The following is an 11,339-nucleotide window of genomic DNA, read 5'->3' on the forward strand; positions in this document are numbered from 1 at the left end:
GAAATATAAACCCCTAACTGAGTAAAGCCAGTGGAATTCTGCTTAACAATGACGCACTGCAAAGAAATTATTTTGAAGAATGTTTCATTTTTAATATTTTCAATCTTAAAATATAACTTAAGTAGCTTCTACAGTAAAGGAAACTCTTTACACAAACCTCAAAATCCAAGGTAAAGAAAACTCCTCTGGTGACCCTAGTTATCCTATTCAACATCTTAAACTGAGAAAATATTGAGAATCATATTTAAGGAAAAATAAGAAAATTATTTGTATCTAACTTCAATCATTCCTGAAATATTTGACACGAATGCCAAAACGTTGGTAAAGTGTCACAAATAAACAAAAAAAAACCCTGAAAAATCGCATCGAGATGGTAAAGTTTGACCCTTACAGCAAAGACGGGTTACGCGCATAGAACCTTATCGATTCAGCGAAAAGTATCTGTAAACTTCACTACATGCAAGGAACAATGAATATGTATTAATTTTGTGAATTTTTAAGCACATCAGAAGCTTTATGAAAGACCTAATTAAACCAGTTGGAATAATAATAATCAAGCTTTGTGACATTTTTTATGTATTTACTATGAAATTAGTGTCTTTTTGTTTACAGACAAACACTGTTCAAGCAGATTTTAGCTTCACAGACTGAAAAATATGGACAATTTAAAACTAACAATTTAAATCGCGTAGCTTTTTCTATGCTGAGCTCTTCAAATGCTAGATTGAGTATTGAAATTTGAGGTCTTCTACTTGTTTTCTTATGAAGTATTTCAAATATTCAAAAGCTGAGCAAGCTGATATACATGAACAAATTAAAGAAAAATTCCCTAAAATTTCGTTCAACATTTCTCTCACGCCACAAAATGTTTTGATTTCGATTACGTTTCGAAGAGTTCGTCAAGTGTCTACCTCGTAACGTCAAGCTTAGCTGCATCAAAAAAAAATTCAATTAAACTAAATCTTTTCGGACAGGTCAATCTCCGAAACGCAAAAAGCTAGGATTCCTGATTCATCATTACAACATCATCGCGGAGATGAAGATAAACCGACCAGCCACAACCCCGAATGGGGTGAGATAACACTAAACTGGACTGTTAGGTTAGCTTTTCGCGATCTTCACGGTTTCCTGGTTGTGTTTGAGACGACTTAATCCCCATCGCCGTCACAGGGGGCTGGGAAGGTGGAATGAGGGAGTGTTAAGTTAAGTTGGGTGGAAAGAAGGGTGGATTCGACCGCATACTTGGCAATTGTTGGACGGCTGATTTCCAAACACAAAACACATAAACAACTTTCTTCCGATCAATCGAGCAAGCAAAAAAAATGAAAGAGGCGAATAAACAGAAAATTAAGCGACGGAGATTTCGTCAAATCTTGTTTTGACTAACAACACGGCGGGGTCGGCTTAAGAGACCTCAACGATGGTGGCGACTTTTTCCGCTTTGCCTCTTGAGGTGTGGCCCAGGCGGCGAGATTTTTGCGGCGGCTGGCTCTTGGAAAAACCTCCAATCAGGGGTGAACTTGAAAGGTTTCTTTGGCGGTTGCTTCTTGTTGTTCGAGCCTACAACGACGACGTCAGCAAAAAGGCGTATCAGTCTTTCTCCCCGGGACTAGCTTGTGAATTTAATCGCCCAAGCCATGGTTGATTAGCCGATGAAGACTTAAGAGATGATTATGTAATCCCGCTATTGGCGATAGGGATTTATCAAGGGGGAAAAATGGCTGCGAAAGCAACTGATCCCATTGCAAGCATAAGCAACGATTATCAATTGAAAAACGTCACGAAAACATCATAATCAGCAAAGGTTTTTTTTCATTACCCACCAACTCAATTTACAAAATTTGCCAATAGGATAAGCTGACATGGTTTAGTTAAAACAATATTGCACAACTGAAGCTCAAAAAGAGCCCTACACATGCCAAATTTAAATCAAAGTTGTGTAATTTCCTCTTTAAGTCGGACACTCCTATTTGCACATATCAACGAGTAGCTACTTGTGAAAGGAGACAACAAAAAATAAGCCTCAATTTCGTCCTAAATATTTACAACTCGACAATTCGCGCAAGTACGTGCTTGCCTTTCCAAGCAAATTGCGGCGACGCGGTTGCGGCTTAATTTTTCTCATGTTCAATTTCTTTATGCAACGCCATACTCATCGACGACTTCGTAGACGTTGTTCATCCCCATATGAAAATTAATCGTCTTGTATTAACTGCACGCCGCCCCCGGTGGCAAGTGCATCTGATAGCGCATGCTAAAGCCGCTTCTCAAGACGACTTCCTCAGTGGCTTTGGCGATGCGCAATGAGCCTCACCGAAATTGCTGCGCACTTCTCAGGGCCCTGATTACGCCGCCGTTCAATTAATCATCTAGTGTTGTTTTTATCTCCAAAAAAAAATTTTCATTATTTCAATGGCTTTCCTTAATTTACCGAGTTTGATTGCGGTTTACTAAATGTGGGACACTTGGCCAGCAGCCAGAGTTTTATTCTGGGTAGATATCGTTTTTATGAAAGTTGCTTTAGGCTGGAGACACCCCTTGAGGAGGCAGTTTTTGCGCTTCACGCTTTGCTGTAGGAAAGAAATAAAGTTGAATTAATAACCTCTTTGTGAGGATTATAGTGCTTTAGTAATTATGACGAAAAGGTAGACTGTCTCAGAGTTGAAGACGACAAATGTTTTAAAGTTATTGTATAAACTTTAGGATGTTTATTAAGTGTTTAAATTTACCATAGTCTGAAATATTTAAGAAAAAAATTATTCTTACTGTGAGTAGTTGATTTGTTACGAATAATTGATTTCAGTGTGTTTATCGACTTTTACATTTGAACGCCCCTCGATATGTCAAAAACCAACGACTGTTTCATTTCCTGGCTCCCCTCGGATTCACAATGGCTTCAGCAATGCCAAAAATACCAATTTTTCGGTAATTATACCGATTTTTGACGAAATTTTGGACTTAGAATCAGTATATACCGAATACCTGAATATACCAAATCATAACGGTTTCATACCGTTTTTTGGGAAATTCGTTCAGACAGAATAATTATTTCAAAAATATAACTAAAACTATCGTTTTTTTCATTTTTTTTATTGAAATTTCGAACCTATGTAATCCTAGTGCCAGCAAATCTCAGCGTACTTGATGGCATCTTTGTCTTCTATGCCAACTGTTTTGGGATCGAGTCTTGATCGTCGGATAACATTGAAGACTAGAGATTATTGCAGTTCGAGACGTTTATAGATTATATTTTGAAGTTGTATGTATAAAACTAAGAAACCAAACTGAGTTCACGCTCGTGATAAATGGAACAAGTAACAACCCAAGTAACAATTTTGGCTTTGTTATGGTCAGATACATTTCGTTAGGACTATAGCATTAATCTTCATAAAAAGCTAAAGCGCATTCTATAACATCCTGGACTCTAATAAAGCTAAAATCAGGCTATTTGGCCCTATCCTAGAAACGCCATCATGATCAATCATTGTTGGTCATCAATGTTGGTCATCAATGTTGGTCACCAAATCTTTTAAAAAGCTTTTATCAGGCCTGTATGCGATTTTTGTTATTTTCGATTCTGTGGGTTCTCGGAGTTTTATTTTTATTTTTTCCAGCAACCATAATGGCTGATGAATGATGATTGCATTATTGAGATATGATCCGGTAAAATTAATAGCCAAAAAACCATTGTTTTAACCATATTATGAGCCTCTTTTCTACTGCCAGTCAAGATTTTAGGTAAAATGTGTATTGTTCGTGAGACGAAAAATGTGTTCATCGCCATCTCGTTGTGAAACGAGTTGGGTCAGATTAGGATACCCCCCGTTAAAGATATCATCGAACGCTAAGTGGGCCACAGTAAGAACAATGTATCTGCGATTATAAATTTCCGGGCGAAAAGATTATAAAAGACCAACCCACGGTGTGGATTTCGCCTTTCGTCAAGCTCTTGTGACAGTAAACACGTCAACGTGACATCTATTTGAAGTAGTGTGCCTATCGTGGAGAAAAGTTTATAAATTAAATGTTTAGAGATTAAGTAAATAAATAAAGTTAAGCAAAAAATAGAGTGAAGATAAAGAAATAAAGTATTAAGAAGGAAGAAAGATGAATAAAGTGTATTAAAAAGGGAAAATAAAGTTGTTTAGAAAGTGGAAACATACGGACTAGTGAATTGATTCGAAGAAAAGTACTTACCCACGTGATACTTACCTGCCTGTTGTTGCTGTTTCCACGGCTGCTAATTCCTGTGATACTTACCTGGTCTGCTACTGCTGCTTCGGCCCTGCCCGATACTTACCTGCTGCTGCTGCTATCGTCATATGGTCCTTCGAACCGGATGTCCTGGCGCTCGTCGAACTCCGAGTTCCATCCGGTGAATCTTCCTACTACGTCGCCACGAGTTTCGAAAGGTCAATATAGTTCCTGTTTGCTGAAATAATCTTCAATACAAGGCATTGAATTGCCTACAAAAGAATGGCCGCGGAACGTAAGTTAAAGGCTCTCAAGCAACGGCTGAGGAGCATCCTGGTGTCGTTCAACTTGATTAAAACGTTCGTTGACGAATACGAGGAAGAACAACACGAAATGGAAGTTCCAGTACGAATCGAACACCTGGGAACCATTTGGAACGATTTCACCAACGTGCAAAGTGAACTTGAAGTCTGCGACAATCTCGATAATCCTTCTATTGATCAATTACTGAAACAACGTGCGGAATTTGAAACCAATTACTACCGGGTGAAAGGTTTTCTCCTGGCAGTAAATAAAGCCCCTGATCCTGTAGCAGCCTCTAGTTCTAATTTGTCGACGAATTTCCCCGGGAGATACCCTCATATACGTCTTCCCGATGTTAAAATCCCAGTGTTCAACAGAAATTTAGAATGTTGGCTCAACTTCCACGACCTTTTTGTCTCGCTCGTTCACGCATCGACAGAGATTTCTACCATCCAGAAGTTTTACTACTTACGTTCCTCTCTCACCGGCGATGCTTTGAAATTGATACAATCGATACCTATTAGTGCGAATAACTATCCAGTGGCTTGGAATCTGTTAGTCGACCATTTCCAAAACCCAGCGCGTTTAAAACAGTCATACATTGACGCACTTTTCGAGTTTACTGCACTAAAACGCGAATCCGCAACAGATCTACATTCTTTAGTGGAAAACTTTGAAGCAACGGTAAAGATTTTGAATCAACTTGGGGAGAAAACTCAATACTGGGATGTTATGCTCATTCGTATGTTGAGCATTCGACTCGATCCTACCACCAGGCGAGATTGGGAGGATTTTTCTTCGGCACGCAACACTATTTCTTTCCAAGATTTGGTCGCATTCATTCAGCGAAGAGTAACGGTCTTGCAGAGTATCGGAAACAAAATTCCTGAAGGTTTAACTCAAAATCCACCTAGAAAGTCTAACCCGAAGTCCGTATCCAGTCTCGGTGCCATGCAAACCTTCACACGCAAGTGCATCATTTGTTCGGAGAACCACCCACTTTACAAGTGCTCTCAGTTCTCACACATGAAGATAGAGGACAAGGAGCAGGAAGTGAGACGTCATCAGTTGTGCCGAAATTGTTTGCGGAAGGGGCACATGTCACATAACTGTCCATCAACGAGCACCTGTCGAAAATGTAATGGTCATCATCACACTCAACTTTGCTTCAAGGATCATCCCAAGCCAGACTCTAAACCTGAGCGAATCTCTCCCAACCCGATAGACACACATCAACTTGAACCAACCACATCCGCTACCGCTTCTCTCATTCAAGCTACAACTACTTCAATCAACAACGGGAAGCTGCTGAAAGTAGTTCTGGCTACAGCTGTGATCCAATTGGTCGATGATAGTGGAAGAGTCCACACCGCTCGCGCGCTCTTAGATTCCGGCAGTGAATGCTGCTTCATAACGGATGCTCTCTCGCAGGCTATGAAAGTTAATCGAACGAAAATTTCTCTCCCCATTGCTGGTATAGGCCACTGTGCAACATACGCCAAATATAAACTTCGTGCTACTATTCGTTCCCGCTTCAATGATTATGCTTCCCTGACTGAATTCTTAGTATTGCCTAAACTTACCGTCGAACTCCCATCTGCGGCTATCGACGTTTCTTCTTGGGACCTACCAACCGATGTCGAACTTGCCGATCCATCATTCAACCATCCAGGCCCTATCGATGTTGTCATTGGAGCGGAAATATTCTTCGAATTATTCAAATACCGTGAACGAATTTCCCTCGGAACAACCCTTCCTGTCCTTGTCAAATCTGAGCTGGGGTGGATAGTTACTGGAAAGACTTCCTTCAGTCAGCCTATCACACCGATTGTTTCCAACGTAGCCACCATCAGCGAGCTTCATAGATTCCTCGAGCGCTTTTGGGAAATCGAAGAGGATGACGCTAAACCAGGACCATCAGTGGACGAAGCCGCTTGCGAGAACCATTTTGCAGAAACCGTTGCCCGGACTGATGAAGGTCGCTACGTTGTCCGCCTGCCGACTCGTGAAATCATACTCAGCAACCTCGGAGACAACCGCAAGTCAGCAGTCAGACGATTTCATTTGCTAGAAGGTAAAATCAAACGCAACGAGACACTCCATCAACAGTATCGAGATTTCATGAATGAATATGAAGATCTCAAGCACATGCAGAAGATTTCATTCATCACCGGCACGCTGGCTCAATCCTACCACCTCCCCCATCATGCTGTTATACGAGAGAGCAGTTCAACAACGAAGCTGAGAGTCGTCTTCGATGCGTCGTGCAAATCCGCCACCGGTTACTCTCTCAACGACGCTGTTATGGTCGGCCCTATCATCCAAGACGATTTGCGCGCCATCATTACACGTTCCCGAATGCATCCTGTTATGTTGATTGCGGACATAAAGCAGATGTATCGGCAAATCCTTGTCGATACCAGAGATACACCGTTGCAGAGAATTGTCTGGAGGAATCACGACGACGAACCACTAAGCACCTACGAACTGAAAACAGTAACCTACGGTACTGCCTGTGCGCCCTTCCTCGCGACAAGAGTACTGAAGCAATTGGCAAATGATGAGCAACGTAGATTCCCTTCCGCTGCCAAAATTCTGCAAAGGGATTTCTACATGGACGATCTTTTCACTGGTGGCCAGAACATCGACGAAGTAAGGAACCTTCGGAAGGAGCTGGAGGAACTTTGCAAGCTTGGCGGTTTCGAATTACGAAAATTTGGTTCTAATTCAACTGCTGTAATCGACGAGGTACCGATGGAAAATCGTGCAATACAATCATCAGTGGATTTAGATCGGGATCCATGTATTAAAACCTTAGGTTTGAATTGGGATCCATCCGAGGATCATTTGTGTTACAAGATTCAACTCTCTTGCGACCCGGAGAATTTTGTCTTAACCAAACGAATTGCCTTATCCAGAATTGCTCAAATCTTCGACCCACTAGGGCTTTTGGGTCCAGTTATTGTTAGCGCCAAACTGTTCATGCAATCTCTGTGGACTTTGAAGGACGAAAAGGACAACACTCTGAACTGGGACGATCCTCTACCGGATGCTCTTTCGAAAAAATGGAACCTCTTCTACTTCAAATTGCCACATTTAGAAAATCTCAAAATCCCCCGCTGTGTAGTTTTCCCAAACGCAACATCAATCGAACTGCACATATTCTCAGACGCATCAGAACGAGCATACGGAGCCTGTGCGTACGTCCGATCACGCGACAATAATGGTTGTGTTCGCGTAGCATTGCTGACTTCTCGTTCAAAGGTTGCCCCCCTCAAGCGAATAAGTATACCACGCCTCGAGCTTTGTGGTGCGCTCCATGCCGCCGAATTGTACACTAAAATCTGCTCATCCACTCAGCTAAACTGTCCCACCTTTTTCTGGGTTGATTCCACCACCGTCCTCGCATGGTTGAATTGTTCACCGTCAACATGGGCAAATTTTGTTGCAAATCGAGTCTCCAAAATTCAACTCGCCACAATCAACTCCCACTGGAATCACGTGCCCGGCAGCGAAAACCCAGCAGACCATGTTTCGAGAGGAATACCGCCAGAAGAACTTCTTTCATGTGACATCTGGTGGCACGGACCGGCTTGGCTAAAGGAAGAACGAGATGCGTGGCCATCGATTACTACTCAACCCGAAAATTCAACAGACGTGTTACTAGAACAGCGAAAATCATCTATGACGACCACATTATGTTCCCCGGAGCCTTCGTTTGTAGATGATTTGGTCAAAGGATTCAGTTGCTACCAACACCTCCTGCGAGTGACCGCCTTCTGTCAACGGCCAGCAAAAATATTTCGACTATCTTCAAACAAAAGAATCCCCAACTGTGTCCTGTCGGTGGAAGAAATCATCGAAGCAGAAAAAACTCTTTTTCGATTAGTTCAGCAGCAAACGTACGAACAAGAACTAAATCATCTTCGAAAGGAGCAACCAATATCCCCCAAATCCCGACTGAAATGGTTCAGTCCTTTCCTGGGCCCCGATCAACTTCTGCGCGTGGGTGGACGATTAGCAAATTCCAATCAAAACTACGATACTCAACATCAAATCATCTTGCCATCATCTCACCAAATCACCGCTCTCTTGGTCGAACACTTACATCGCAAACACTTGCACGCAGCACCCACGCTTCTACTTACCATCATTCGACTACGCTTCTGGATCATAGGGGCCAGAAGCTTAACGAAAAAAGTGGTGCACAAGTGCTTGCAATGCTTCAAAGCCAAACCAACAATGGTGCAGCAATTCATGGGAGAGTTGCCACGATCGCGCGTCACTGCCACCCGACCGTTCGCAGTCACTGGAGTGGACTATTGGGGTCCAATATTACTGCAACCACCACACCGGAGAGCATCACCAAGGAAGGCTTTCGTCGCAGTATTCATATGCTTCAGCACAAAGGCCGTTCATCTGGAGCTCGTTCCAGATTTGACAACCATCAAGTTCCTGCAAGCCTTCAAAAGATTCGTCGCTCGCCGAGGGCTGTGCACTGATGTATACAGCGACAACGGGACGAATTTTGTGGGAGCAAAGAACGAAATCAAACGTCTTCTTCGTTCCGAGAATCATCGAGCGGAGGTGTCCCAAAGCTGCTCAGAAATGCAGATTCGTTGGCACTTCAACCCGCCGAAAGCCTCTCATTTCGGTGGGCTGTGGGAGGCAGCGGTCCAATCGACACAAAAACATTTTATTCGCGTGTTGGGAACACGCTCCTTACCCTATGATGATATGGAAACGTTACTTTGCCAAATTGAATGTTGCCTTAATTCGCGACCAATAGTTCCTCTCAGCGACGATCCGTCGGATTTTGACCCCCTCACCCCTGGTCACTTCCTGACTGGCTCAGCCCTCAAGGCAGTTCCCGACAGAGACTTTTCTGACATCAATTACGACCGACTCAAACAGTGGCAAAAGGTTCAAAAAATCGTCCAGGATATTTGGAAACGGTGGCACTTGGAGTATCTGTCCACCTTGCAACCCAGAACGAAATGGTTTCGTCCACCAGTCACTTTCATACCAGGCCAACTAGTTCTCCTCCGGGACGAGAATACTCCTCCAATGCGATGGCCAACTGCACGAATCATCGATGTTCATCCTGGGAGCGACGGTATCATCAGAGTAGTTTCGCTGCAAACACCGAAGGCAAAAACAACTCGCTGTGTCCAGAAAATATGTTTACTTCCAATTCCACCACATCAAATCCAGAACGACGACAAACCAGATCAGCTGATCACCACGGACGACAAGTAGAGCTGCTCGGAATGCTGATGAATCTTAATTTATACAAGGCGCATTTAAATTGCGACAAGGTAAGAACCTGTCCAATAAATTTATTTTTTCGAAAATTTTGCTTCCGGGTCTCAAATTTTGCAGAGCAATATTTATGTTCCTGAGATAAAACATCAACATACTACTACTACCAAGAAGGATGACGTTCAAGATGTCATCGAGGCTGTTTCGTCGACATCGGCTAGAAGAGGGACAACCCACGGCAAGCGGAGCTCGTCATCATCGATTAATCGATGAATCAAGAAGCTGCACGGTGATGCCAGAAACCTCGTTTCTGGAGGGGCCAGGATGTTCGTGAGACGAAAAATGTGTTCATCGCCATCTCGTTGTGAAACGAGTTGGGTCAGATTAGGATACCCCCCGTTAAAGATATCATCGAACGCTAAGTGGGCCACAGTAAGAACAATGTATCTGCGATTATAAATTTCCGGGCGAAAAGATTATAAAAGACCAACCCACGGTGTGGATTTCGCCTTTCGTCAAGCTCTTGTGACAGTAAACACGTCAACGTGACATCTATTTGAAGTAGTGTGCCTATCGTGGAGAAAAGTTTATAAATTAAATGTTTAGAGATTAAGTAAATAAATAAAGTTAAGCAAAAAATAGAGTGAAGATAAAGAAATAAAGTATTAAGAAGGAAGAAAGATGAATAAAGTGTATTAAAAAGGGAAAATAAAGTTGTTTAGAAAGTGGAAACATACGGACTAGTGAATTGATTCGAAGAAAAGTACTTACCCACGTGATACTTACCTGCCTGTTGTTGCTGTTTCCACGGCTGCTAATTCCTGTGATACTTACCTGGTCTGCTACTGCTGCTTCGGCCCTGCCCGATACTTACCTGCTGCTGCTGCTATCGTCATGTATGAAATAGTATCTTAAAATAAATGCGCCTCGTCAAATCTGATGGTCAATTATGATGTAATTGATGGAAAATAGGCCTGAAAAAATATTTTCCAATGCTTGCAGTGTGAATCCATCAACGTGGCGTCATTTTGTGCCCTTCGATTTTGCAACCAACATGGCGTTAGTCAATTCAATGCTTACTAGCCTTTTTATGGTCAGAAAAATGGCTAATTAGTTTTATCATGGCTTAATGATACCCCAAAAAAGGCTACGATTTGACGTTTCTCTCGCAAGCCAACCAATTACACGCTTAGGATGAGTTCCTCATTTCTGAGTTGTTTATCATTAGTACAGTAAATGGGGACAAACTTTTTGATTAAAAAAGGATTGGTTGTGAACGACCCATGGAATAAATCATGAGTTGAAGTCAATTTTCGTTGTGTGACGCCATTTTGGAATCCAAGATGGCGGCTTCCGCTGAACTTTTAAATGTTGTAAATGACTTAAAATCGCATGAAACCCCAACAATATGAGTAATAGGTGAAAGGGCTGATCGAGTAGAAGTCGAATTTCGCTTTTAGACGCCATCTTTAAATCCAAGATGGCGGCATCCGCTCAACTTTTAATGCTGTAAATGACAAAAAGTCGCATTGAACCACCACTACACCCTAAATTCAGCCTCTGTGCCAATGGCGTGTAGT

At 42.3% G+C, this 11,339-nt stretch overlaps 1 protein-coding gene across 1 annotated transcript; it reads left to right on the forward strand.

Moving 5' to 3' along the window:
* Positions 1–4,476: 4,476 nt before the first annotated feature.
* LOC129753782 (uncharacterized) lies at positions 4,477–9,756 on the forward strand. The gene has a single exon (XM_055749629.1). The coding sequence runs from the start codon at positions 4,477–4,479 to the stop codon at positions 9,754–9,756; it is 5,280 nt and encodes a 1,759-aa protein (XP_055605604.1).
* Positions 9,757–11,339: the final 1,583 nt, after the last annotated feature.

This window comes from Uranotaenia lowii, chromosome 3 (genome assembly GCF_029784155.1).
Source record: "Uranotaenia lowii strain MFRU-FL chromosome 3, ASM2978415v1, whole genome shotgun sequence".
NCBI classification, from domain to species: Eukaryota; Metazoa; Arthropoda; class Insecta; order Diptera; family Culicidae; genus Uranotaenia; species Uranotaenia lowii.

Coding starts and splice junctions, on each gene's coding strand:
- LOC129753782 (XM_055749629.1), top strand. CDS start 4,477: ATGGCCGCGGAACGTAAGTTAAAGGCTCTCAAGCAACGGCTGAGGAGC.